Below are 25,102 nucleotides of genomic sequence, written 5' to 3'. Positions count from 1 at the left end.
CCACCACCTGCAGCCCCTGCAACGACGTGACTCTCGACAGCGCCACATACACCTGCCCCTCCTCAAACGCCCGCGACAGGTCCACCACCGCCCGGTCCAGCGTCATGCCCTGGGATTTGTGTATGCTCAGCGCCCAGGCCGCCGCCAGCGGGATCTGCGTTCGGCACAGCAGCGAGTACGGCTTCCGGTCGCCCAGCTCGTGGACTGTGGATTCGGGATAGACGGTGCACGTGATGCCGTTGAGGAAACGTACGATGGGCCAGACGACTTGGGTGCGGTCCCGAAGCTGGTGCTTGGCGAACCGCATTCTTTGCGCCTCCTTGAGTATGGTGTACTCCCTGCTGCGGGTCGGAGCCAGGGGTCTTTCCGGGTCGTACCGCTCGAAGCCGATGATGGTGCCCTGGCTGCCGTTGCAGAGGCCTTGAGACAGGTCGAGGTTGTGGAGCAGGACGACGAGCATGCCGATTTTGAGGTCGACGTGACGTTCAAATTGGTGGTCGTTGAGGGCGTGAAGGGAGTTATCTGGGTTTCTTCGGCATTTGGGCTTGAGGTGCGGGTGGAGGTCCTCCTTCCAGACGAACTTGTCTCGGCAGGTGTAAGCGTGCGGTGGACTCTTGAGGCGCGCGAAGGCTTCTTTGTTGGTGCGGCGGACTTCGTCGCGGGTGGGAAAGAGCTTGATAGCATCGGCGGTTACGGAGCGGCGAGTCATAAGGGTGTCAATTTCGTCCTGGGTAAAGGGGATACCAAGACGGCACTTATTCAGCATAGAAATGAAGCCGGGGTCGCTCTGGCGGTGGACGGTCTTGAGATAGACGTGCATAAATTTGGCCTCGGCCCAAGCTTTGCTGCGAAATGCCCACTTGTCGCTGTCGTTGTACTGGCTCTTGCAGCTGGGACAGCGGTGAACGGTGTCTTCCTCTTCATCTGTCGATATGAGATCACTGCCGCAGGTTATGCAGTGCTGAAAGGCTTTTACGGGAGGAAGCTGGCAAAAGTCTCCGGTGACAATGACCTGGACGCCGCCGAAGGGAGAGTCGTTATCGCGGCCGCTCTTCATGACGGCATTAAGCCGCTCTAGGTGCAAGTTCTCGATCATGCTGATCTCATCGATAATGAGGGTGTCAGTTCCCTTAAAACGCTTGCGTGTAATCCGGCCGAGCGCTGCCTCTTCCAAGGATTCGAGTTCCTGCTTGTGGTGGTTAGGCGTCCACCCGGCATAAGTCCAGGTGGTGGTACCGTTAATAGCCAGGGCAGCTTTGCCCGTTGGTGCCACGACGCATACATTCTTTCCCATATTCCGTAGGCGTGCTCTGATGGCATGTAGAACGGTGGACTTGCCACAACCTGCGGATCCAGTGTAGAAGATATTGCGGCCGCTGGCGGCGAGCTCGACCACCTCCAGCTGCTCGGGACAGAGGACGGGCTCACTAGCTGGCTTCAGTTGCGCCGGCAATGTTGGTGCTGCGGCAGCTACGTCAGCTGCGGCCAGCGGCCCGACGTACGGAGGTTCGTAGGTGCGAGCGCCAGACTTGAGTTCTGCAAGGCCAAGTACGTGGCGCGTGTATGTTGTCCGGATCTGGAACAGCTGTCGCATGAGGTCGATTGGCAGATCAGACTCATCAGAGTGTTGGTGGGAGTCGAGCTGTCGCCGGCAATCCCAGTACTCCCACGCCGTAGCAAGCGCAGCCTCGGAGAGCGGACGTCCCAGGTGGTCGACGGCGGCGGCGTCAGTCGTTAGCCATTTTGGTGCACCAACGTTCTTTGGGGCTCCCCGGTGTCGCCTGGTCAGCGCGCTTGTCGTTCCAGGTGCCAAAATTGCCGCTTTTCGCCGCCCGAGAAGTGGTGCCAGTCTGTGGAATGGTCCCATCTCGCCGATCCCATAGAACTGGGATGTGATGGGTGTGTACTGGTATTTAATTAGGCAGCAAGATGCGAGGGAATGACCCTTCCGTTTGGGCGCAAAGTCAAAAGTCGGTGGTGCGTTGGGAAAATAAAAGGCTGGTAGCTGTATTTAAGGCTCGGAGCAAATCAAATATTTTGGATTGATTTACTCAAATTCAATCAAAACAAGCCAAATCGGCCCAGTCAAACAAATAAGACCGTCGATTTGATCAAATCCACCTACAAGTATTCGTATTTGACTTACTTGGAGCCAGCCACAACTAGCCACAAAAGGTGGCTGGGCACTTTGAAATGGCCCCAGCGCCCCAACAGCCACCATAACCTGTGCCCTGTGAAACCCTCAACCCTGTGGCGCCACAACAGGGTTTGTTTTACAGAGATTCGTATTACATACCACTTTCGCCGAATATTTTATGTACCGAGTTTTATGAATTTGATGGCTGTTGAATGAGAAAGAGCACGGCGAGCGTGTGTAGAGGGTTAGGGTTATATATGGCCGTGAGATTTATTGGACACAAGGGAATCAAAACAAATCCAATTAAATAATACAATCAAATATTGGCTCGACCAAGGTAAGTACGCCTACAAATGGTTTGTTTGAGCTGCAGAGTTCCCAGCGCTAATATATTTCTTTCCCAACGACATCATTCCGAACAATATAAGGTACGCTGCAGGGCGTTAAATAACTTAATAAGTGTATGACCTCAGGACCTGAAACTTTCACCATTTTTATGACCCTGTCACAACCGAAAGGTTCACGCTCGGCACGGTCAGGTCGACCCCTCCTGAGCTCATAACCGATTCCAAGCACTGTCGGCAAGATATCTGCCAGCTTGACCTGGCTCCGCTACTGGCTAGGGCCCCTTCGTTGAACACATTCGACGGTGGCAGCTCCAGCTTGTGACTCTGAAGATTGCCATCCATGCGGTAGTCAAAACAGAGATGCGTAGAGTTTTGGAGAATCAAAAAGATTGCTCCGAGAAGGGGCGGAGGGGGGTTGCGAGTATGGAATAGAGAGAATGCATCAGCGATGACATCAACCGTCGCTCGGGTTATGACTGGATGCGGCACAAAGAGAGATGCTGCCATTTCAAGCAGAGATGGTCTCTCGAACCTCATATATCCCCCGCGCGCAAACATCATGAGGGCCGACGAGCAGCCGGAAAGTATCTTGGCTTCGAGGGTGAGTACCTGGGAAAAGATCCAGAGCAAGCACCTCGCCCTGAGGATGGAAGGGTGGAATGGATACCTGGACTCGCCAGCCCATTGGCCATAGATATAGAGGGCGACGATAATGCGCTCGAAAAGTCGAGTTGGGCCTATCCTGGACCTGTATTGCGACAGGAGCGACTCCAGGACTTCTTCAACGTGTTCGATCCAGGTCCGACCTCCGAGCCGAGAGCCGATAGCTCTCCCAATAATCTCGTCGGGAGCAAGCCCTGCCTCCACTCGCAAACGGGCTAGTAAGAGTTCAATGCCTTTCATGGCCATTCCAAGTTTTCGCTCTGCAGCCTTGTTTGTCAAATGCATCTCAATGCTGGGCCAGGGAGGCGTGCACAGAGCGATCCGGTGGAAGTGCGCGATTGCCTCCCACCGTGCAGGGGGGAGCTGCTAGAACATGTCTGGGGGCTCTTCGACATCTAGTATTTTTGGGTGTATTATACCGTCCAACCTTTGGTCTGTCTTGCCTGGAGTGAATGGCGAACCCCCGTCGAGGTCTTTGAAAACTTCCGAGACGAACTTCCGGAGTCCGGTTTCATGGAGATCATCCAGAGCGAGCTGGGTCAACGGATCGGGTTGGCCGTCAAAGGAATCATAGAAGCGGACCGGGAGGCCGCATTGAAGACTAAGTAAAAGAGTCGTCACGGTAAGCAAGACGGTTATGGCAGCATTCCCCTCAAGTTCACATACCAGGACACCTCAAGAGAAGAAGACCCGTCTGCCCCTCGTTCTGTCCCGCACCGCGGACACAAATCGGTGTCCTCGTCGTCGTAGGGAACGATGACATTCATCTCCATTCGGTCGTCCGGGTTTATCACGCCGCGAAGAAGCTTGACGCCCGGGCTGCCGGGCAAGATGTTCTGAGAGGTACTGATATTACGGAGGACGTACGACTTGGAGTTGATGAAACTATGACCACGGTCTTGTTTGGGGAATATCTGTTCTCCGAGGAGTCGATGGAAGTGCTGCCATGCCGAGAGCCGGGTCAGAGCCGTACATGTAATGGACGCTTCACCATCCCTTGATGACTCACATTCCAATCCGGGGCGTCCGAGAAATAGACTGCCCAGCGTATACGGCGAGCATCCTCGAGAACGAAGTGATTGCCACGGGGCACATTTCCGGGCACAGTCGGCGTGCCGTGAAGGATGCGGATGGTACAGTTAGGGCTTGACATCCTGATTCAGCTTCCAGTGTTGTTGTTTCTGGGAGGTCACCACCCACCTAAACATTGCCACGAAAGGGCTGACCATAGCAAAACGGAACTCCAGCTCCTCCCGAAGTTCTTCAAGCATGTCGGAATGGCGAACCCATCGCAGCTTGGCGATCGCGCGGAGCAGCCCCTCGTCAACGCGTCCGCGACCGAGATACCGCTCGAACTTCCGAATCCCCTTGAAATAGTTGCGGAGCATCCGATCAATACCCCTTCGTGCATTGTTGAAGAACTCGTTTCTCTGGAGGCTTTCGTTGTTGTCGATGAGCTCATTCAGCGAGCTGGACAGGAGGGCAAACCGCTTGTATGTCTTTGCGCATCGTCGAAAACTTTCCTCAGCCCCGCCCTGTAGGATTTCGGCTAGCTTCCACAGGCCCTTCACGAGCATGACCAAGTCGCCGGGCCCGACGGGAATAGACATGATGGTTGGATGTGCTGTCGACTGCCCTAACGACTGGTGTTTCGATTCAAGGACTCAGGACTTTCACGCAGCGCGGGAAAGTGACATGCTTCAGGACCGGACCATGTCCCAAACATGAACTCTTAGAGAGCAAGAGGACTTGGGCTTCTCTGCAAGGAAAGGCAAGACTTAAGTTCCAGCCTATTTCAGTCTCCACAGAGCCTGCCCGGCCTCGATGTCGCCCATACAGATTAGAAGGCTGTGTCTCCCTCTCTGCTGATAGGCTCGTCCGTCACCTGATGTCACACAGCAGAAAAGCCATGGTAGGGACCAGTCCGTTCTGCAGCTCTTGCATTTCCAAGGGGGGGGCGGCATGCAAAGCAACTGGTCGTTATTAGTACCAATCTGCCCACAGACTGGAATTCAAACCCGCTAGGCTGTTTGTTAGGCATTATTTGTCTGCTGCATCTCGAGCGCCGACGTCCAACCATCTCAGCGCATGACTCACAACGCTTGGGGAAAGCCTTGCCATTATGGGCTGCTGTAGTATGCGCTGCGCCATTGGTAGTACAAAGTACAATCATCTCCCGTTGCTAATACACGGAGGAGGTCCTCCTCACCAAGTGTCTGGGCTACCTTAGCGAGGAGGAAATGGCGGGAATCATGGACCGGGAGGGTTTGCGTGTCCTCCGGATGACAGTCAGACAGTGAACGATCCATGATGTTGATCATTGAATATCGCCTCGTGCCCAAAATGTAATTCAAGTCTTCGATGGGGAGAACGTTGTCGGCATGCAGGTTTGTCATCTCGTTGGACGGTTGATATTCAAAGAAGGATTCGAATGCAGCGGTCATCCTTAACACAACCATTTAATCACCATTGATTACCACCTTATTCGATCGCAGAACATTCAAGGTTGAATATTCTAGACCATATAGTAGCAAGTTAGCTCCTAAGCAACAAAAAAAAAAGCAGTAGTAGTTCAGTTCCTCTCCCGCTACACAGGAGACTTTTCTCCCTCCCGAGTAACCGAGTACTTTCGCAACACGCCCAAGATAAAACCCCCAAAAAGATAAAGACACGAAGCCACAACCGCAATGGGAAGAGAGATGGCCCAGAATACATAAAACTTTCGCTCGCCGGCAGCATAGTCTCCCCCCATGGAGAACACAGCGGCAATGAAGGAGACAGGAATGAAGAGAGTCGCGAGCGATGTCAGGTATCCCACCTGGCGGGCCTGCGCGTTGGCGACAATACTCTCCCGCACAGACACGGCCAAGGTGTATGCCTCGGACATGATATCGACTCTCGTCTTGAGAGTCAGCAGGGCGTTTTGCAAGCTTTTCCACGCCGCTGTCTCCCATTCCTCGCCCATCTGCCTCTCTCCGCCGACTCCGAGGGCGTCCAGGTTGTAGAAGAGGGTCGTTTTCGTGCCTTCGAGGACTGACTTTGCCCGCACGAGCCGGCCGAACTCTTCGTCGGTCCATGGATGCGTCCAGGCTGGAGGGGGCCGGGTGCGAGGGTTGAAGGTGGGCGTTCTCGGGCCGATGCTCATCTCGTACTGCTTCCGGATCACCTCGGCTTCCAGAACGCGGAGTCGAGCTGTCCATGCCGAGAGGACTAGCTGTTTGCAGATATCGGTGCAGGTGATGGGATCTGCGGTTGATTGATACTGCTGAGATGGGTATAGACGGACCAGGTCATCAAACACGGACTTCATCCCAGGTGCCTCGCCGGCGCCGCCAACGGGAAAGGGAGGATACCAAGATCCGTCTTGACTCCACCCATCTTTGGAGATACCCGGGACGTTTCCATTCTCCGGACTCTCATGAACGACGAGCCGAGGCCGAGGATCGTCTGTCCACATGACGGAGTTTCCGAGGGGTGGGTCAACCAGTAGCAGGGCTAAGCAGGTAAATGGTCGGCGTGAGTGAATGTTCCCGACATGTATTATTAAAGGAGGGATCTGACTTGCCATCCCAGGACCCCCGATCACACGCGCTCCAGAACGATACAATTTCATAACTCCAGAGGGGGCCTTCGAATTCCCCAAACAAAGAATCGCGGCCTAGCTGGCGGGTAATGCTTGACTGCATGAAATACACTGGGTCGGCATCATCGCCCGGTTCTCCCTGGATCTTTGCACGATGCAGTTTTGGGGATGCCAGCGTGAAGCGGGTCTGGTTGTCGTAGGATCGCAGCGTCTGGTTCAACAGGCTGGCGACAAACTTCCCTGGCTGCACCCAATGCGCGGCAAAGAACGAAGGGGGAACTCGGAGCCTGGATCCCAGAAGCTGTATAAACTTCTTCGGGAGCCCCTCTAGGACAAACATTCGTCTGCATTCGGGTACGTTTGGCGACGATGGCGGAGGAGAGTTACTGTCCAGGTAGCGACGCAAATCCTTTGACTTGGTGAAAACCCGGACGTGTGGCTTAACTCCATCTTGAAATGTGATGACGGCCACTTGCCCTTCATCTTGCTCGGCCCCGAGTTGGCTAGATACCTGTTTAACAAACCCAGGGTACCACTGCCGTTGAGTGGACTCGAGACGTGACCAGTACTCTGCCTCGTCGTCGTGCATCTTGGTGATTCGAAGTCGGTATAAAGTTCGGTGGATGGTCTTTCTGTCCAGCTTTTGAGTTCGCTCGCGTCAGTGCTTACTTTGCAGATGAACAAGCATGAAGTCAGAGTCGCACACATCGGCACGTGCTGCTTGATGATTCGTCGCCCTGACTGGGTGACTGTCGTGCCACCCAAGACATCCCATCAAGAGGGAGGGGACGGGACAACTACTACCCATGTTCTGGACCATGCACTCAGTCCCATAAAGTAACCAGGCTCAGAGCCCGTGTCTTCCAAGGCTCTTCCACTATGTCTTTACTTTCTCTTCCGGCTTTTGCTTACCGTTGCCCTCTCAGCTTTCCACAATAATACATTGTATTTGCTCAGCCATGCATCATCCATTCGGGCTCGATTTCAAGGACGCAAGTCTTGCGACAATCTTCGCCACGTGCGTCTCATGCTTCGAATACGCCTTAGCCGGACAACCTGCCGGTCAAGCGGCCCTAAAGCTCAGCATCGCTAGGCTTCGCCTTACCCGTTGGGGCGAGGCGGTCGGCATCTACCACGATGGAAACCTTGGAGAACCTGAAGCTGACCCTGACGACCTCAAGGCAGTTGAAGCTGCCTTGGTTCAACTCATCGGCCGGTTCGAAGTCTTGGCTACGACCAATTCCAACGACAAGTCGATATTAGGCTCCGTCTTCAACCAAGCCAGGCGTTCGGGGCAGCCTCTAGGCCCTCTGCTCAAGAAGCTTGACGAGATCGCATGCAGCCGGGGCGATCGGCAGCAGAACCCTGGCCTTCTCGAGAACACCCGCGTGCTGAAACTCGGCGAGCGGACCGACTTGCTGGTTCAAGATAGTTCAGAGTGCGCTGACACGCTTGAGGAGGCTTTCCCGCCCAACGGCCTGCGGCAGCTTAGCCGGGAGGAAATGGCGGGAATCACGGACCCGAGGAGCTTGCATGTTCTACGGGTGGCAGCGAGCGGTATTGACCATTGGATATCGCCTCGTGCCGGGAATGCGATTCGTATATATGGTGAGCAGAACCTCGGTTTGCAGGTTGGTCAGCTCGTTGGAGGGATCAGTGGTTCGATGAGGTTCACTCTTGGTGATTGATGGGTGCTCAAAGATTGAGAGACGGTTGTAGTCTTGTAGAGGTGTGCGGGCTGGGCAGGGCAGTGTATAGTAGGCGAGTTCAGGAGAGTGGTATCATAGAACGAAGAAGGATGTATTTTGATTGGCAGGTATCCTCCCTGTATCGATACTATCTATAGTGAACTAATCTTGGTAGAATATAATTAGCTACCTCTTCGTAGCACGGTCAAGGCAGGCTACCTAAGTACGTACGTTTCCTAAAGTCTCAATGCCAACCGCTGGTTCTTTTGAGTACCTATGTTGGTAGGTAAGCAATGAGTCTCTCTTCAGGGCATTTGCCAACAAGTTCTAATAGATATCGCAGTCAACGCCCGTCACAAACCAAGACCAAGGCCACGGGCACGTCCTCCTCCGGAGTCGTCCCTCTACGGCATCCACTCCGTATACGCCCGATCCACCACCATCTCCTTCACCGTCGGCAGCGGCCCCTCCCCCTCCCACCCATCCCCAAAAGCAACGCACATCCGCACGAGCTCCCGCCACCTCCGACCCGGCGCAATCTTACCCACAATACCGTTAGGCGCTAGCGAGTCGCTGTTGACGGGGACGAGGGCGGCACGGCCGAGCACGGCCTCGACGGCCTGCTGCGCGAAGCTGACGGCCTCCTTGGCGTCGGCGGGCACGCCCGTCTCGTCGAGGGAGCGGATGCGCGCGCGCGGCAGCTCGCGCGCCAGGTAGGCCACGATGTGCGGGTTGCGCGCCCCGCCGCCGCATAGGAAGATGTCGTCGATGGCCGTGTCCGGGTTGATGTTGTAGCTGGGTAAGAAGGCCCGGTACTGCCGTACGATGTTCTGCGCCGTGATGCGTGTTATGGTTGCGACAGTGTCGTATTTGTTGCAGCCGGCGGCCTCGCATGCGGTGATGATCTGGTGGCACTCGTTGTCGCCGAAGACTTCGCGGCCGGTGGTCTTGGGGGGTGGGTGGTTGATGTACTCGTTGGAGGAGAGGAAGGCGTCGACGATGGCCTGGTTGACGGTGCCTTGTGCCGCCCACTGGCCGTCCTTATCGTACTCTTGCTCGCCGTTGGTGTAGTGTCTCATGGCCGCGTCGATGAACATGTTGCCCGGCCCGCAGTCCCAGTCGACCATGGCGTCGACGCCGCCGTCCCGGTCGGCCGGGATCAGGCAGAGGTTGGCGATGCCGCCGATGTTCTGGCACAGCCGCGTCCTGGTGGGGTGGTGCAGCAGCAAGCCGTCGATCAGGGCAACCAGCGGCGCGCCCTGGCGGCCGACGGACTGCTCGGCCTGTCGGAAGTCGGTGACGGTTGTGATGCCCGTCTGGGCGCTGATGATGGTGCCTTCGCCGAGACAAAATGCCGAGCGTGTCTCGCCCTCCTTGGGCATGCTAAGCAACCAGATGGTCTGGCCGTGGGAGCCGATGAGGTCAATGCTGCCCATGTCGACGTGGTGCTTGTCGCAAAACTCGCGCACGGCATCTCCGAACATCTGACCAAGCTGGACGTTCATCTGCGACATGGCGCTGGGTGTTGTTCTGGTCTCGCGGAGCATCTTCAGGATAGGCTTCTTCATCCGCTGTGGCACGGGTATCTCGTCGTACTATTTCGTTTATGGAGTACATTAGCGGACTGTCCAACCCGCCGGTGCTGCGAGAGGTCTGTAACTGTTTACCTTGAGAACCTCCATGTGAAGGGGAGCGGTTGGGGACTCTTGCCGGTACCGGACGAGTGCGCAGTCGATGCCGTCCATGGCGGTACCGCTGTTCATTCCAAGCACCTTTAGGTCTAGAGACCCGTCGGGGCGCATGTGGACGCCATCACTTGCATCCCCTGAGCACCCGTTGCCGTTTGTGTGAGCCGCATTCGTCGTATGGCCGTTGAGGCCAGAGTGGTCTGGTACGGAGCCCATTGCTATTGTTTGTTTGCACGGATGGAAGACGTCAAAGGATTGCTTGATCACTCTCTGGGTGTCTCTCACAACACTCCCTTGCCGATTGTCATATTATTGTTATTATATACCCATCCCTGGGGAACCAACTCCTTAATATCTCGGGCCTCTCGGTCCCTGGTTGCGTCGAGGTGGACGGTGGACCTGATCCCCCGCATTCCACATCGTTTGATGATGTTGAAACCCAGACCAACAACAGATGTCGTGCCGAGGCGGCTCGAATCCAGAGTGGCAATATGGTCGAGACGAGTTGAGAAATAGTGCCAAGGGTCCCACAACAGCAGGTTGCTCGTCTCGATGGGCTTCGACACGAGTTTCCTAATCGGGATATGGAGTATTATACCGTGTAAGTGATCCACACCACCGAAGCACCGGGGTACGGGCCGGCGGTTTCCTGACGACCTGGCTTCATCTGCATGCCTTACATACAAGTTAAAAGTGATGCTGCACTTCTCTCACGGTCCTACTTGGAGGAGAACGATAACCGACCTCTCTCGTTCTCCTAGCTTGCAGTTGGTCCGCACACTTCACCCTTCACAGACGACATATTGGGAAATTCCGATTGTCCGATCGCAAAGATGCCCTCTGCCACCTGTCCTGAGACTTTAAGAGAGGTCTGGACCTCGGAAAGGGGCTCCATGGCTCACGAAACAGCGACAACCAGGTGGCCGAAAATAGTGCAAAACATGGTGGACGACTTGGAACAGTCTCTCGGCCAGTTGAACTCGGACAAGACAGAGCATATTGAGGAGGGACGGCGTATACAAGCCAGCCTGAGAATCATTAACGGCGAGATCATGCAGGACAAACAGTTGCAGTAGGTAGCATCACACCTGACAACACCTTGCTACAGAATCTAAGGGATGTTGACCCGATATGTTGTCAGTCCATTGAGTTCGGATGGCTGCCCTGATATCGACAGTTACAACGCACAGCTCGAGTCCTTCGGCAGCATGACCTGGCACAATTGTCCCTGGCTCTTTTCCGAGTGCTATCTCTACAGGTATGCCAAATCCCCCCAAGCCCTCCCTGCTCGTTCTCACCGTTCCCCACCACAAACAGGTGTGTCCAAACCCTCTTCGCGCGGTCCCAATTCTGGCGCGACCACGACATCTTCGCGCGGCAGAAGCTCAACGCCTTCGTTGCATCCCACGCAGCCGTTCAAGAGCTGTGCGAGCGGTACGCATCCCTCACCGAAGCGGGCGCCCTCACGAAAGCCGCCGCCGCCGATGACGACGACGACGACGCCGCGCGGCGACTGCTCTTCTCCGAGATGACCGAGATGGCGCTATGGGGCAACGCGACCGACCTGAGCCTGCTAAGCACCCTCGGCAGCAGCAGCAGCAGCAGCAGCAGCAGCAGCCACAACCACAACCCCGACGACATGCGCGCCCTGCAGGGCAACGCGGCCATCTGCGCGGGCCGGGCCCGCATCGTCGGCAACGACGCGCGCGCGGCGTGGGCATACCTCAGGTCCGAGACCCACCGGGGACGACGAACAGAGCGCCGCGTCGACGTGGTCCTGGACAACGCCGGCTTCGAGCTGCTGACCGACCTGGTCTACGCGCTGTACCTGCTCGACTGCGGGCTGGCGTCTGCCGTCCGGCTGCACGTCAAGTCCATGCCCTGGTTCGTGTCCGACGTCACGCCGCGCGACATCGACGTCCTGCTCGCCGCCCTGGCCGACCCCGCCGTGTTCCCGGCCGCGGCGAATCCGAGCGTGCGCGCGCTGGCCGGGAGGCTGCGGGGGTGCTACGAGAGCGGCCTCGTTGCCGTTGCCGAGCATCCGTTCTGGACTACGGGGTTTGATTTCCAGGCGCTGCCTGCCGTCGCGCCGGAGCTGTACCGGGATCTGTTGGACTCGGCGCTGGTCGTTTTCAAGGGCGATCTCAACTACAGGAAGCTGGTGCGAGACGCGAATTGGCCGCATACACTCCCGTTCAAGGACGCCATTGGTCCGCTGCGTGGGGGTATGAAGATCCTGGCGTTGAGGACGAACAAGGCGGATGTGTGCGTTGGTCTGAGCGAGGAGACGCTGGAGAGGGTTGAGAATGAGGCGCCGGGAAAGGCGTGGGTGAGGAACGGGAGATATGCGGTCATTAGCTTTTCTGACGGTGCTTGACGGGATCTCATTCTCGGTCGGGCTATACTGAGAGCAGACTCGGACATGATGAACTGATATATTTCCGCCCTCACGGCTGCGGCTCAGAGATTCCCCATTCCTTCTCGAGCAATGATATGATCCATGCTGTTGGCCAGGCGTGGTCGTGCTCGACCTCTTGAAGCAGCTCCAGCAAGCATGCCCTCTCGCGCGGATCGTCCAACAGACCGCCCCAGAGGAAGAGACTGTGACACAAGGTTATTCTCGCCGGCACGTTGCCGGGATCGCTCTTGCAGGAACCGCACATGGCGCGGGCATGCACCAAGATCTGCGCCTGGGGGGTAGAACGCTTCAGCTCAGCTCTATCTGCATCGCGGGGGTACCTGAATAGTGGACTCACATCTTCTTTTCGCAGCCCCCGCGCCTGGGCACTGCGGATGGCGAAACGCGGGTTAGGTTTGTATATTATCAGCAGAATGCAGGCGAGGTTGTAGAAGCCGAAGGCAACGGCGTGCCAGTCGGCGGCGAAGTAGTATTCGGGAAAGGGGTTGCCGTCGCAGGACCCGTCGCCCTGCCAGATCGGGTCGAAGCTGGGCGGCCGAGACCTGGCCCAGTCCTCCACCGCCTCGTTCAGTTCTTGCCACCTCGGCATCTTGGTGCTGTGGTCTTGGGTGTGCGGGCCGAAGCAGAACTGGACAATGGTGGCGCAGATCCACGTCATGGTGTTGGCCCATGCCGTTTCGCATCGGAGGTTGTCGTCGGGGCTTAGGGGGCTAGGAATGGGGAGCAGGGTCAGGGAGAAGTCCACGTTAGGCGCCTGCTGGTTGATGCAGGCGTTGTACAGACACTGGCGCATGTAGACCCAGAAGGCCGCGTCGCGCAGCCCGGGAGCGGATGGGTCAACGCGGGGCCCCTGGCAGGCCCGGAGGAGGGCGCTGCAGCCGGCCAGGTGCCTCTCCCGGTCGCTCCCGTTGCCGAGAGCCGTCAGCTGCTCGAACACGCGGAGGATGACGATGGCGCAGAGCAGCACGTCGTCATCCACCACCCGCTCTGAGCCCAAGAGGACGATGAGCATGGTGATGCAGCGCTCGTGCGCCAGGTTCGCCGCCTCGGCGTCGCCCATGTGCCTGGCCGCGAACGACATGACGGCCTCCAACAAGACCGGGCACGTCTTGGCGAGCGCGGGGATCTTGAGCGTAAACTGCCGAGACGCGTCGGTGCAGTCCAGCCACCGGCCGAGGTGTGCCGAGTAGTGGTGCAGTAGGGCGGCCTCATGGCGAGCCAGCGCCTTCGGAGGAGAGCTTGCCGGGATTGCCGGAGCCGGATCCACTACTGACGGCCATGGACTCGAGACGAAGAAGTCTGGAGAAGCGGGTTGCGGGTGGACCAGCTGGGCGATGGAAATCATGGGAGCGGCGGTAAACGGGGGCGAGGCCACCACCTGTCCAGGGGTCGACCTGCCGCCCACGGAATCGGCCCGTCGCCCACGGAGCCTATGGTCATGTCCGTTCTCACGCTGGATTGGAGATGGAGGGCTCCTCCCGCTGCTGTTGCTGCTGCTCTCCGGCGTCTTGGACCCGGACCGCGACGCGCGGGCATACCTCCTCATGTCATGGAAGCGAATTGGTGCCTCCTGATGCTCTACCTGCCGACAGTCACGATTGGACTTTTGACAGTTGCCGCAGATCGGCCGTGCTTCATCGCCTAAGACTTGTCAGCAGCTAGACAAAGGCCTGGAAAGGTCACAGCAGACGAACATTTGACATGTCGTGACCGGCAGGTGAGACTAGACTCGAGGCGAGGGTTAGTAATTCCGGCTGCAGGTTTGCAATCCGGGGTAGGATACCGACCAGCCGTTTCTCGAGCGGAGGTTCCCCATGGGGAAGCAAGTAAGCGTTGTGACGGAAACTCGTCTCGAGACTCGAGTCGAGCGGGAGGCCCCTATCTCCCTATTCCGTAGAAAATACGGGGACAGACAGAGTCGTTATACTCCGTGGATCCACAGCACTACCTGTCCGCTCGGCAATAACACTTCGTGCGTGTGATCGACATGTCCTCTCAAGGCTATGAATGGTCTTGTGGCGAAAAGGTGGAGGCAAAATCTCCGAGTTGCCGGCGACTAAAAGATCGACTAGACTGGGACGGGAAAGTCGAGACGAGACGTCGACACGAGACCCCACAAAGCCTTCCAAGTCCCTTGGCCCCCCTTTCCCCGGAACTCGGCCTGCCCGGCTCAGTGATCCATTCCACCGGTACTAGAGTGGCCCCTGGAGTGGCCCAGGTCTGCGGGCGTGGAGCTTCCCCGCGTGGACGTTCCCCGGACTTTCACCACTCTCCCGGGTTGTAAACACCCACGGGAATCAAGACATGCATATAAGATATGCAACTCTCCACTATCTCCAGCCACATGCATCCTTCACTTGAGAAGTCTTGTGACACCTTTCTCCTCGCTGTGGGAACCCGATTCCAGTCACATCCCCAAAATGCTCCAGCTCAACCACAAGTACTGGAAGACCCTCCCCGGGCCGAGGCTGCTCAACCTGATCATAGCCGTCTCTGCCTTGGCTATCTCATATGAAGGTATGAGTCAAGGCGTAATGGGCGCCGTTAATGTGGCGCCCGAATACGGTGTAAGTCTTTGCGTACTCCGTACTACCGACCCGGAAACCAGTCGATCCACGTGGCCTAACCCACAGCTCTTCTCAGCGACGCATGGGCTTTGCCGACGAGCATGGCAAGGTCATCAAGCCTTCACTTCAGGGCGGCATTGTCGCTATATACTATGCCGGCTCCCTTCTGGGGGCCTTCTGGGCTGGTCATTTCTCCGACAAACACGGACGTATGTGTTCCATGGTTTCCTCCACCCCCCCCGTTCCATCACGGCGGGCAACCCGTTCCATCACGGCGGGCAACCTTGAACTAACAGACGCGTACAGGAATCAAGGGTCTCTGGCTAGCCATCTTCTGGTGCATGCTCGGCGTCGTCCTCCAGGCTTCGGCAGTCAACCTTGCCCACATGCTCGTCGCTCGACTCTGTGCGGGTTGCGGCGTTGCCTTCATCATCGTCATTGCCCCGGCATGGACAGCCGAACTGTCACCTGCAGCGCACCGCGGCAAGAATATCGCCCTGACCTTTCTCGCAAACTTCGGCGGCATCAGCTTGTCCGCGTGGGTGGGCTTCGGAACATCATTCACGGAGCTGGGGGGCGGCGCCTTCCGGTGGAGGTTCTGCTTCGCTTCCCAGGCCATCCCTCTCTTCTTGCTCTTTATCGGATCCCTCTTAATCCCCGAGTCGCCCCGGTGGCTCATCAAGGTCGGCCGCCGCGAGGAAGCCCGGGATATCATTACCAAACTTCGCGGCAACGACAACCCGGACCACCCCGACGCGCAGCGTGAATTTCGGGAGATGGTCACCGTCATTGAGATGGAGAAGGAGGCCGAGAGCATGAACTACGTCCAGATGTTCCTCGGCATCGGTTCGGGCGACATCCACATTGGCCGTCGCATTCAGCTGGCCTTCTGGCTGCAGGTACTTATGCAGTACGGGACCGGCATCGCCGCCGTCGTCATCTACTCGGGTACCATATTCCGCACGGCCGGCTTCGACGACCTCAAGTCCAACTGGCTCTCGGCCCTGATGAATATGGTTGGCATCCTTGGCACTGCCATTGCCGCCTTCACCCTGGACCGCGTCGGCCGGAGGCGCACGCTCTACTGGGGTGCCGTCGCGCTCGGCATCATCCTCTTCACCATCGGAGCCCTCAACCGCGGGGCCCTCGACCACCCGGGCCGGAAGGAACAGTTCGGCACCGCAGCGGCCGCCATGGTGTTCGTGTACGTGCTCGTATTCAGCTCGTCCTGGCTCATGATCCCCTTCATCTACCCGACCGAGATCTTCCCCACCTGGCTCCGTGCGAAGGGCAACGCCTTCGGCGTCGCCGGCTGGGCTGTCGGGTTCGGCGGCGGCTCGCTGCTCGTGCCTATCATGTTCGCCGGCATCGGCGAGAACACCTTCCACGTCTTCGGCGCCGCCATGTTCGCCTACATCCCTATCATCTACTGTTTCTTCCCCGAAACCGCCGGGCGCACGCTGGAGGCCATGGACTTTCTGTTTGCGAGCAAAAGTCCCTTCACCTGGCATGAGGAAGCCGAGTTCAGGAAGCGTATCGACGAGCTGGAGAACCGCGTGCAGGGACACGGCAAGGAGACGGATTCGTCTGAAGAGAAGTGCAGCGCTGTGAATGTAGACGTAGTATAAGTCTTTGTGGTTCAGGGTCAAGCACACTAAAGTCGTACCCATAATACCGTCCATCCATCTTTTGCGGATTGCATCCCAGGTGTTATTCTATCCCGTCAGAGAACGAGTCAGTTGCTTTGCATCACGTACCTCAGGAGCACAGCTGTAAACAGGTATCTCCCTACCTATGCCAGACCCGTACGCAGTGGCGCAGCAATCGTTAGGTAGTTCGTTGGCGAACGAGTGTTGAGGCGCCACCAACAGCCCGCCCCTTTCCCCGAATCAAACATCAGAAGCCTAAATCCCAACCAACTTCGGCAATCCAGGCGTCCAACACACAGCCACTGAGCTAGCTGCACGTCGCATACTAATCATCTTTTCACCGAGCCTACACCACCCCTCTTCCTTTTCGCCAACATGCCCTTTTTTGCTCGTCACCAACCAACCGCCCCAGCACCGACATCCCCAGCGCGTGCCGTCCGGCACCACACCAACGTGACCAACCTTCAAGCACCACCATGTCGTCGAACCCCTCGCAAGTCCCCGAGACCCCCGCCGCCGACGACGACGACGACGAAACAATGCGCACCGTCCTCGACGAACTCAGCAACATGACCCCCGGCGACGCCATCCACGGCCACGTCCTCTACAGCTACCACTCCACGCCGCGCGTGTTCGAGCACACCACCTCCCACGGCAACGTGCTCGCCATCAAGCGCATCAGCCCCCGCGGACCCACCTCACCGAAGCCGACATGATGCACTACGCGGCCACGCACGGCGTGCTCGCCCCGCGCGTGCGCGGCGTCTACGAAGTCATCGTGGGCGAGTACTCCCTGGCGCGCATCATGGTCAGCGACCGGGTCCCCGGCGTGCCGCTGGTCGACGTCTGGCGGGATATGACGACTGCTGACCAGGCCGCCGTTAAGGCGCAGCTGCGCGTGCAGCTGGCGTGCATGCGCGCCTGCGCGGAGCCGGCCATCGGCCGCGCGGGGGGGATGCCCACGCGCAACGTGTACGACGGGCCGCGCGGTACGGCCTTTGGGCCGTTCGCCGACGAGGAGGCGTTTGATGACTGGTGTCTGGCGCGCGTGTGGAGGATCCCGCTCGTGCGGAGTGTATGGAGGCGGCTGCTGCGCGGCGAGCGGGAGAAGCGATGTGGTGGTGGTGGTGGTGGTGGTGGTGACGCGGGGGCTGGCCGTTTTGTGCTCACGCACGGAGACCTGACGCCGAGGAATATCATGGTCCTGGGCAACGTGGTCACGGGCATCGTCGACTGGGAGCTGAGCGGCTTCTTCCCCGAGTATGCCGAGTGTGCGTTCGCCAGGATGTGCTACGCGCACGAGGAGTGGTGGATCCCCGTGCTGGAGGAGCTGTTGCCGGCGTGCTCGAAGCGGAGGCTTGCGTTTACGGCTTTGGTGGAGGACGGGATGGCATTAGCTGTGCTATAGTTGCTACCGGGAAGGATTCGCAAATAGGAGGGTCTGAACAGGGGAAGGAGGCGACAGCAGAGAAGGTCTGACTTTGGCACAGAGAACCGAAATTATGCCTGAGGGGTTTCTTAGACTCAGCTACCCGATATCGTACACATTAACTATTCCAGAACGCCGTTCAAGGTGGTAGGTAGGTAGTTGATAACAACGCATCTTAAACGTGCTCGCCGTGGACAAGTTCCTTAGCCTTCTCCGCTTCACTCTCATTATCGATGGCAGAAGAATCCGACTGTCTCGTCTCACGGAGGACGTCCCCATGTTCGCGGTACGCCCGTTCCATATCCCAATTGAATGGTCTTTTGGTTGAGAAGAGGGCGTCAATCGACTCGAGGGATCGATGGGCCGTCTCGGGGTAAACTGTCCGGATGGAGATGATTAGTATCCACCTTTGCTATCATTCACCTTTGTCAAGGGCAGCCAGCTTACAGAGATAAATAATAGGTATCCACAACAGATTCAGGCCGGCGAAGAGGAAGTAGGTCCTGTTCTCCAGCCTGTCGAACATGATGGGGTTGACCAGCACCGTGCCGCCGACGCCGATGGCCCACCCGGTGATGCCGAAGCCGTTGCCCTGCGCCCGCATATCCGACGACCAGATCTCGGTCGGCACCAAGAAGGCGACGGTCCCCCACGTGGCGGCGTAGCAGAGGTTGAAGAGGAAGAGCATGGCGACGGCGGCGGGCGCGAAGGACGAGGCGCGGTCCGGGTGCGCTCTGGACGCCTCGTAGACGGCCGCCGCGACCAGATTCACCACGAACAAGCCAAGAGAGCCGCCCATGAGGCAGGCGCGGCGGCCGAGCCGGTCGACGATCTGCGCGCTGATGACGGTGCCGACGATGCCGACCGTGTTGAGCCCGCCCGCCAGGCCGTTCTGCGTCAGCTCGCTGTATCCGGCGGCCGAGAGCAGGACGGGCGAGTACGCCGTCACGGCCGTGATGCCGGTCCAGGAGGCCATGATCTGCAGCCACATGCAGAGCCATGCCCTGCGGCCCAGGTGATGGCCGGGCTTGCCGCCCTGGCCCGCGAGGATCTTGGCGAACTGGATGGGGGAGCTCCTCTGGCTGTCTTTAGCAACGGCCGCGATTTCGCGGAACTCCTGTTCCACTGCGGGGCCGTAGCCGCCGCGGACGTGTTCGAGGACCTCTCGTGCGTCGTCGAGCCGGCCGGCCGACGCCAGGTAGCGAGGGCTGTCGGGCAGGAGTTTGATGCCGGCGAGCAGGAGGAGGGCAGGGAAGCACTGAAACGCAAGGAGAAAGCGCCATCGCACTTCCGAGTAGCCGTTGTCGACGAAGGCTAGCCCGAACGAGATCCAATAAGCGACCGCGATGCCCAGGTAGTTGGCGATGAAGACGTATCCCAGGTATCCGCCTCGGTGCGCTGCTGTCGACGTCTCGGAGACGAGAACGGGGGTGATGCCGGTTAGGGCGCCGGTGCCTATGCCTGTGATGACGCGCGCTACGAGGATGAAGTCGCTCGACTGGGTTGCTGCCTGAAGGGCGCCGCCTATGAGGGCAAAGATGGATGCGAAAAAGAGACTGGTTTGATTGTAAGCTACGACTCTACGAAGGACCGACGGTTGCCCCGATGGCCCCAAGAATCAAGATCAGATGCTCACCCGTTGATCCGCCCTATCCTGTCGGCGGCCCAGCCGCCGGCAAAGCAACCGAAGATGCAGCCGAGGTAGTACACCGACACGATACCCCCCTGATGAACGGTGTCTGTGACGGTACCATCCGGCTGGCCGATGCCAACCTCGGTGACGTAGCGAGGGGAGGCGTTCACTCCTCCCATAACGCCCTGGTCGTATCCTTCGAAAAAGATGCTGATCAGGGAGAAGGTCTGGATGGCGACATTGAGCTGGGAAGGGGATAGCCTCTTCCAGAGGCTGGTGAAGCCCATGGTGACGGTGGTTGGAGTTGTCGACCGAGTTCAAGCAAGTTCGCTGGCACTGAGCAGTACGACTGTCTGGTAGGACAGAGCGAATATGTCCGTCTACGTGTGCAGAGCAGGGCGACCAAAACGACTTATATCTCCCGCCCTCACAGCATCGCGGCGTCCTTCAGCCAAGAAGTCGAGGTGCGTCGCCCTCCGAGTAAAGTTCCGGTAGCATGGCACGCTAGCACAAAACCAGGTCGGCACGAGTCAACATGGAACCTTCCTAACCAACTACGTGCCCCAGACTGAGACCCCGGACCCCGCAACCCCCAGATATCTGGGTGTCTGGGAGATGAGCCTTTGTGGAGCGTGTCGAAGTGGCGATGGGCCAACGGTAAAGACTGATGTTTTGATTCGTCCATGCCTGAGACAGGCCGCTTAACCGTGGAGCCGTGTAAGCGTGTAGGCGTGTATCCGTGTTGCCTTGACCGCTTAGCCGCTTAGCCGTCCTCGGTACTGCCGAAAAGACGTCTTATCCCGAGAGAAGGCAATCCCATGATTGCAAAGCGGTCAATGCTTGACCACGTCTGGCTCGGAGTAACGATGCCGAAAGTGGCGCCTTTCTTTCTCGAATGACTCGGGCATTATCTGAAGCTTCCTGTCCTAGAGTGCTGAAATAGCAGCCCGGTCCGCACTCGCAGCTACCATGGCTTCAACACCACCAGTCACCTTCGTCTTCGATTTAGAGCATTGAAAGAATGGCTCGCGCTATTCAAACAAACGGCCATGCTGCGGAAGATGGAGGGCCAGCAGCCGGTATTCCACTGGAGCTCACCGTGCTGGGCATGAACAGCGGGACATCAATGGTGAGCGCCTCGCAGCAGGTTGGGAGAACGGTAGCTAACCGAAGATACATGTAGGATGGCATCGATTGTGCATTATGCAGCTTCCGGCAGGAAACACCAGACTCACAAATGCACTTCTCCCTCCTGAAGTACGGAGAGGTGCCAATGGACCTCGCACTAAAAAAGCGTGTGCTGTCCATCATCAAGTACGACAAGACATCGGCGTCCGAGCTGTCCGAAGTCAACGTGCACCTGGGAGAGACATTCGCCGCGGCAGCCATCAAGTTCTGCGAGGCCAACGGCGTCGACATCAAGAGCATCGACGCCATCGGCTCCCACGGCCAAACAATCTGGCTGGCGAGCATGCCCGACGCGGGCATCCCCAAGTCGGCCCTGACAATGGCCGAGGGCACCATCATCGCGTCGCGGACGGGGCTGACCACCGTGACCGACTTCCGCATCTCGGACCAGGCGGCAGGGAGGCAGGGAGCACCGCTAATCGCCTTCTTTGACGCCCTCCTCCTGCACCACCCCGGCAAGCTCCGCGCGTGCCAGAACATCGGCGGCATCGCCAACGTGTGCTTCATCCCGCCCGAGGGCCTGGACCGGGCCTACGACTTCGACACGGGCCCCGGGAACGCGCTCATCGACGCCGTGGTGCGCCACTACACCGACGGGCGTCTCGAATACGACCGCGACGGCGTGATGGGGAAGCGCGGCCGGGTCAACCAGCCCATGGTGGACCGGTTCCTGGCCCGGATCGCCTACTTCAGCTGGGACCCGCCCAAGACGACGGGGCGGGAGGTATTCCGCGACACGCTGGCGGACGAGCTGGTGCGGGAGGGCGCCGAGCTGGGCCTCTCGGCGGACGACGTCGTGGCCACGGTCACGCGGATCACGGCGCAGGCCATCGTCGAGCACTGGCGGCGGTACGCGCCCCGGGACCGCCCCGTCGACGAGGTGTTCATGTGCGGGGGCGGCGCGTACAACCCCAACATCACGGGCTACATGAAGGAGCAGCTGCCCGGGGTAAAGATGTTCATGCTCGACGACGCGGGCATCCCGGGCGGCGCCAAGGAGGCCGTCACCTTCGCCTGGCAGGGGATGGAGGCCATCGTCGGGCGGAGCGTACGGGTTCCGGACCGGGTCGAAACGCGCAGGCCGTACGTGCTTGGCAAGGTCAGCCCCGGGGAGAACTACCGGACGGTTATGAGGAAGGGCATGCTATTCGGTGAGGGGAGGGCGAAGCTGGAGCCTGTCAAGGAGATGGTGAACTATGTGAACGGCACCGTGTTTGATAACAAGTGGTAATACTCGAAGGCTGGAGTGTCAAATAGATTGTTTAAATGAATGTGTGCGACCACGTCAGAATGACAGATAAGTGTTCGATGTAGCAAATGGCCAGGTCCAATCCCGCAGGAACTCATCAGGCAGCTGAAACTGGGGTGACAAGTCCGGCATCGCGGTCTCACCCCACCCGTTTGAGGGAGGAGGGGCATCTTCGAAAGAGGGGCCAGCGGATTCGGTGCCAACTTGGCTCTGGACGAGCCGCTGGTCCTCCCTGTCCTCCATGTACTCCTCCAAGCGGACAACCAGGTCTCGGAGCTTCTGTCCTGCCCCGGCACTCCGGTAGAGAAACGATTCGAGGCTTTCGAGCAGCTCGGCCATGGAGAGCAAAAGGTCTCTTACTCGTCGGCACGAGCTCTCAGACAGGGGACCCTCCATCACGGAGCCCAAAATGATGCCGATGCCGCCGATGTGGTAGATAAGGGGCGTGCTGATGGCCCTCAAGTACGGCTTGGGGACCTGGTGGAATGTGTCGAGCACGTCGCTCACCACGGAGCACTTGGTTTCTAGATCGACTGATTCGACTCCACCGCCTTCAAGGGAGAGGTAGACCATCCGCAAGAGGGCCATTGTGGCCTGTATGTTCGCGGCTTGGAAGCCGTAGATGTCCCTTGCTGGATCCCCGGTAGCGGGTTGAAGCTGCTTGAAAGCGGGCGGAAGTGCCGAGTAGAGCTCGGCGACGCGGTGTTGGCTTGTCAGGGGTAGCGAGACGCTGCTCGCCACGTCGCCTAGGAGGTTGAACTTGGAAGACCGAGACCGTAGCCTGGTAAGATTATGTTCCAGTATTCGATAGAGGTCGGTGGTGAAGTTCCAACCCGTAATCCAGTGAGTTGCATCGTTCGAGTCCTGGGTATCCGTGTCGCTTCTTCCCGAAGGATACTCGACCCTCGCTTGGCTCTCTTGGTAGTGTATGCAACCGTCCCAAACGATAGACGAGTAGACGTCAAGCGTATACATGGACCAATACTAGGTAGGTACGTGTTAATATGTCTCAGCACAGGGTACTTCTGAACCTGGAGCTGCATATCATGACCACTCACTAGTCTTCGCCATTCCTCCTTCTCTGACGCCTGTATGCCTTCTGGCCAGTTCCATTCGTCGTGCCACCGATTGATGGCCAGCATGGTGAAATAGTGAGAAATATACATCTGCATCGCCCGGATCTTGGCGTCTTGCAGACTTGCTAGAGCCAAAAGCGCGTAGCCGCGGAGGCAGTCGAAGTCGCGACAGGGAAGAATGTTGGTCGGAAGAGCTTTTTCGGCCGCAGCAAAGAACATCTCTGGGGACATGGCGGGGGGATACTCTGAACCTGACTGGGATGATGCTAGCGCGCCATCCCGTATCCTCGCGGAAGCAAGAGCGCAGGCTGCCATGACGGAGCAAAAGAAGGCACGATTCCGGGTGTGTTCGAGCGTCTCGAGTCTGCGCTCAAGCCTGATGGGGTCGAAGAACGGGAAGCTGTGGGAGTGTTCCAGTTTGTCAGCTATTGTGACCGTCATACCGAAGCGCGACCCCATCCGGAGAGAGGCTCAAACTCAATCGCTCACATCGGGTAGACGGTTTCGTGATACACAGAGAGCAGGCTCCGTACGACGGGGGTGGCGGTCCGCGCAAAGCTCTGCCAGGCTGGTCGAAGAGACTCGGTCCACCCTCCCTCGGCTGTGGACTCAGAGCCGGTCTCTTCGGCATGATTGAATTTTCCACGGTCAACCCCGGGCCCCGGCTCATGCGGGATAAGCGGAGCCGTAGTGCCCCGGGCTAAATTCAGTGGATTGCCAGGTGTTGATGGATCCGTAACCGCTTGCTGCCGCTGCTGCTCCTGCCGCTGCTGCTCCTGCCCCTGCTGCCGCGAAGCTGCGGCGGCGGCGTGCAAGGAGCCTGCCACGGTCCCTCTCTTGGATGGCCGCAAGTAGGTGCATCGCACATCAAAATCGGCACAGTTCTGGCAGCGGCTCGAATTCAATGGGCTGCTTTCAGTGCTCTCAGTGCTCTCACTGCTCTGGCATTTGATGCGACGCTTGTGGCAAAAGTCACCTGAACGAAGACTATCATTAGCCGCGGCCGAGAACCATGAATCGTGACACCGTACATGCTTTAGAGTTGCGGAGCAGACGACGTGGGCGAGCGTTTGGCATTTGTCGGTCGCGGAATACCACCTGGTTAGTCGGGACCTAGGCGAACTGCAATGGTACCTATCTTGCAGTGAAGTTTGAGAGATGGGGCGCGTGGGGGCGCACGGCTGCAGCGCTTGGTGTTCGGTTCCTCACCGTGATGGTTTACTCGATTCTGGATCGCAATTATGTCCCCAGCATGTGTACCTCTTTGGATTTCTAGCCCGCGTACATGTCCTTCTCTCGCGGAGGGGAGTGGAATGAGGGAGGAGGAAGGAGGAAGGACGAAGTGGAGTCTGCCTCGTCCCTTCGTCGACTTGGCCGATGTTGACTTCCTTTACTCGGATAGCCTTTCTAATTCAATAACTAGACTTGGGCAGCCACGAAGTACACGTGCCGGGTATGAATGTTTGCCAGCTTGAGGGAGTCGGTAGATTTGGATACACGGAGCAATCCCCTAGGCCAAAGAGTCTCTAACTGGGGCTTCCATGGCAGCTACTGTGTAGCTTGCGGGACACGGGTGCGTGCACTCACAACCTAAGGCCCGCATAGGTGCATACCTGTACTTGGTATGTACATACATAACCACGTAGCCTGCAGTTTCCACAGAAGGCGAGACTACGAGGTGCGTCATGACGACAATGGTCTCTCAGGCACCCAAATGCGTCGGGTGCATTCCGCATCGACCTCAGTTCTTCGCCGCCTCCGTTCCGAATTTACTCCCCAATTCTGC

General features: G+C 58.2%; 12 protein-coding genes across 12 annotated transcripts; 5 read left to right on the top strand and 7 right to left on the bottom strand.

Moving 5' to 3' along the window:
• Nucleotides 1–2,462: 2,462 nt before the first annotated feature.
• Nucleotides 2,463–3,559, bottom strand: B0H64DRAFT_134425 (uncharacterized protein). The gene has a single exon (XM_062798180.1). The coding sequence runs from the start codon at nt 3,430–3,432 to the stop codon at nt 2,632–2,634; it is 801 nt and encodes a 266-aa protein (XP_062661450.1). The 5' UTR covers nt 3,433–3,559; the 3' UTR covers nt 2,463–2,631.
• Nucleotides 3,560–3,760: 201 nt separating this feature from the next.
• B0H64DRAFT_393425 (uncharacterized protein) lies at nt 3,761–5,002 on the bottom strand. Its single transcript, XM_062803641.1, has 3 exons — nt 4,348–5,002; nt 4,157–4,292; nt 3,761–4,088 (listed from the first exon to the last, which is right to left on the bottom strand). Exons 1-3 carry the CDS (start codon nt 4,755–4,757, stop codon nt 3,783–3,785), a joined length of 852 nt encoding a protein of 283 aa, XP_062661449.1. The 5' UTR covers nt 4,758–5,002; the 3' UTR covers nt 3,761–3,782.
• Nucleotides 5,003–5,580: 578 nt separating this feature from the next.
• Nucleotides 5,581–7,406, bottom strand: B0H64DRAFT_393421 (uncharacterized protein). Its single transcript, XM_062803640.1, has 2 exons — nt 6,713–7,406; nt 5,581–6,642 (listed from the first exon to the last, which is right to left on the bottom strand). Exons 1-2 carry the CDS (start codon nt 7,317–7,319, stop codon nt 5,735–5,737), a joined length of 1,515 nt encoding a protein of 504 aa, XP_062661448.1. The 5' UTR covers nt 7,320–7,406; the 3' UTR covers nt 5,581–5,734.
• Nucleotides 7,407–7,527: 121 nt separating this feature from the next.
• On the top strand, nt 7,528–8,617 carry B0H64DRAFT_134396 (uncharacterized protein). The gene is made up of 2 exons (XM_062798179.1): nt 7,528–8,542; nt 8,594–8,617. The coding sequence occupies exon 1, from the start codon at nt 7,690–7,692 to the stop codon at nt 8,416–8,418; it is 729 nt and encodes a 242-aa protein (XP_062661447.1). The 5' UTR covers nt 7,528–7,689; the 3' UTR covers nt 8,419–8,542; nt 8,594–8,617.
• Nucleotides 8,618–8,822: 205 nt separating this feature from the next.
• B0H64DRAFT_358086 (UPF0075 domain protein) lies at nt 8,823–10,220 on the bottom strand (the record flags this gene model as incomplete). The annotated part of the gene is made up of 2 exons (XM_062801635.1): nt 8,823–10,013; nt 10,086–10,220. The coding sequence occupies 2 exons, from the start codon at nt 10,218–10,220 to the stop codon at nt 8,823–8,825; spliced, it is 1,326 nt and encodes a 441-aa protein (XP_062661446.1).
• A 719-nt stretch (nt 10,221–10,939) lies between these two features.
• Nucleotides 10,940–12,483, top strand: B0H64DRAFT_320441 (uncharacterized protein; the record flags this gene model as incomplete). Its single annotated transcript, XM_062800469.1, has 3 exons — nt 10,940–11,178; nt 11,248–11,364; nt 11,424–12,483. 3 exons carry the CDS (start codon nt 10,940–10,942, stop codon nt 12,481–12,483), a joined length of 1,416 nt encoding a protein of 471 aa, XP_062661445.1.
• A 70-nt stretch (nt 12,484–12,553) lies between these two features.
• On the bottom strand, nt 12,554–14,341 carry B0H64DRAFT_458548 (uncharacterized protein; the record flags this gene model as incomplete). Its single annotated transcript, XM_062807418.1, has 4 exons — nt 12,554–12,796; nt 12,863–14,166; nt 14,220–14,248; nt 14,313–14,341. 4 exons carry the CDS (start codon nt 14,339–14,341, stop codon nt 12,554–12,556), a joined length of 1,605 nt encoding a protein of 534 aa, XP_062661444.1.
• Nucleotides 14,342–14,852: 511 nt separating this feature from the next.
• B0H64DRAFT_431754 (general substrate transporter) lies at nt 14,853–16,720 on the top strand (the record flags this gene model as incomplete). Its single annotated transcript, XM_062805984.1, has 3 exons — nt 14,853–15,092; nt 15,169–15,301; nt 15,399–16,720. The coding sequence occupies exons 1-3, from the start codon at nt 14,946–14,948 to the stop codon at nt 16,718–16,720; spliced, it is 1,602 nt and encodes a 533-aa protein (XP_062661443.1). The 5' UTR covers nt 14,853–14,945.
• Nucleotides 16,721–17,217: 497 nt separating this feature from the next.
• On the top strand, nt 17,218–18,149 carry B0H64DRAFT_373205 (uncharacterized protein; the record flags this gene model as incomplete). The annotated part of the gene is made up of 2 exons (XM_062802274.1): nt 17,218–17,370; nt 17,424–18,149. The coding sequence occupies 2 exons, from the start codon at nt 17,218–17,220 to the stop codon at nt 18,147–18,149; spliced, it is 879 nt and encodes a 292-aa protein (XP_062661442.1).
• A 98-nt stretch (nt 18,150–18,247) lies between these two features.
• B0H64DRAFT_134351 (general substrate transporter) lies at nt 18,248–20,565 on the bottom strand. Its single transcript, XM_062798178.1, has 3 exons — nt 19,807–20,565; nt 18,618–19,726; nt 18,248–18,548 (listed from the first exon to the last, which is right to left on the bottom strand). Exons 1-3 carry the CDS (start codon nt 20,088–20,090, stop codon nt 18,346–18,348), a joined length of 1,596 nt encoding a protein of 531 aa, XP_062661441.1. The 5' UTR covers nt 20,091–20,565; the 3' UTR covers nt 18,248–18,345.
• A 259-nt stretch (nt 20,566–20,824) lies between these two features.
• B0H64DRAFT_416785 (Anhydro-N-acetylmuramic acid kinase) lies at nt 20,825–22,222 on the top strand (the record flags this gene model as incomplete). The annotated part of the gene is made up of 2 exons (XM_062805194.1): nt 20,825–20,932; nt 20,987–22,222. The coding sequence occupies 2 exons, from the start codon at nt 20,825–20,827 to the stop codon at nt 22,220–22,222; spliced, it is 1,344 nt and encodes a 447-aa protein (XP_062661440.1).
• Nucleotides 22,223–22,249: 27 nt separating this feature from the next.
• Nucleotides 22,250–24,564, bottom strand: B0H64DRAFT_134349 (uncharacterized protein). The gene is made up of 4 exons (XM_062798177.1): nt 24,348–24,564; nt 23,806–24,292; nt 23,299–23,716; nt 22,250–23,224 (listed from the first exon to the last, which is right to left on the bottom strand). The coding sequence occupies exons 1-4, from the start codon at nt 24,391–24,393 to the stop codon at nt 22,277–22,279; spliced, it is 1,899 nt and encodes a 632-aa protein (XP_062661439.1). The 5' UTR covers nt 24,394–24,564; the 3' UTR covers nt 22,250–22,276.
• Between the last annotated feature and the right edge of the window lie 538 nt (nt 24,565–25,102).

This window comes from Chaetomium fimeti (genome assembly GCF_033439085.1).
Source record: "Chaetomium fimeti strain CBS 168.71 chromosome Unknown B0H64scaffold_3, whole genome shotgun sequence".
In the NCBI taxonomy this organism is placed as follows: domain Eukaryota; kingdom Fungi; phylum Ascomycota; class Sordariomycetes; order Sordariales; family Chaetomiaceae; genus Chaetomium; species Chaetomium fimeti.
Note: the sequence above shows the minus strand (reverse complement) of the source record. Positions and strands in the feature narration are given on the sequence as shown.

Coding starts and splice junctions, on each gene's coding strand:
- B0H64DRAFT_134349 (XM_062798177.1), bottom strand. CDS start 24,393: ATGCCAAACGCTCGCCCACGTCGTCTGCTCCGCAACTCTAAAGCAT. Junction 24,293..24,347: donor GCTCCGCAACTCTAAAGCAT/GTACGGTGTCAC, acceptor GTCTTCGTTCAG/GTGACTTTTGCCACAAGCGT. Junction 23,225..23,298: donor AGGAGGAATGGCGAAGACTA/GTGAGTGGTCAT, acceptor GTACCTACCTAG/TATTGGTCCATGTATACGCT.
- B0H64DRAFT_393425 (XM_062803641.1), bottom strand. CDS start 4,757: ATGTCTATTCCCGTCGGGCCCGGCGACTTGGTCATGCTCGTGAAGGGC. Junction 4,293..4,347: donor CCTTTCGTGGCAATGTTTAG/GTGGGTGGTGAC, acceptor CAGGATGTCAAG/CCCTAACTGTACCATCCGCA. Junction 4,089..4,156: donor CGGACGCCCCGGATTGGAAT/GTGAGTCATCAA, acceptor TCGGCATGGCAG/CACTTCCATCGACTCCTCGG.
- B0H64DRAFT_134351 (XM_062798178.1), bottom strand. CDS start 20,090: ATGGGCTTCACCAGCCTCTGGAAGAGGCTATCCCCTTCCCAGCTCAAT. Junction 19,727..19,806: donor AGGATAGGGCGGATCAACGG/GTGAGCATCTGA, acceptor CAATCAAACCAG/TCTCTTTTTCGCATCCATCT. Junction 18,549..18,617: donor GATACCTATTATTTATCTCT/GTAAGCTGGCTG, acceptor CCATCCGGACAG/TTTACCCCGAGACGGCCCAT.
- B0H64DRAFT_393421 (XM_062803640.1), bottom strand. CDS start 7,319: ATGCACGACGACGAGGCAGAGTACTGGTCACGTCTCGAGTCCACTCAA. Junction 6,643..6,712: donor TGATCGGGGGTCCTGGGATG/GCAAGTCAGATC, acceptor TTACCTGCTTAG/CCCTGCTACTGGTTGACCCA.
- B0H64DRAFT_134396 (XM_062798179.1), top strand. CDS start 7,690: ATGCATCATCCATTCGGGCTCGATTTCAAGGACGCAAGTCTTGCGACA.
- B0H64DRAFT_134425 (XM_062798180.1), bottom strand. CDS start 3,432: ATGCATTTGACAAACAAGGCTGCAGAGCGAAAACTTGGAATGGCCATG.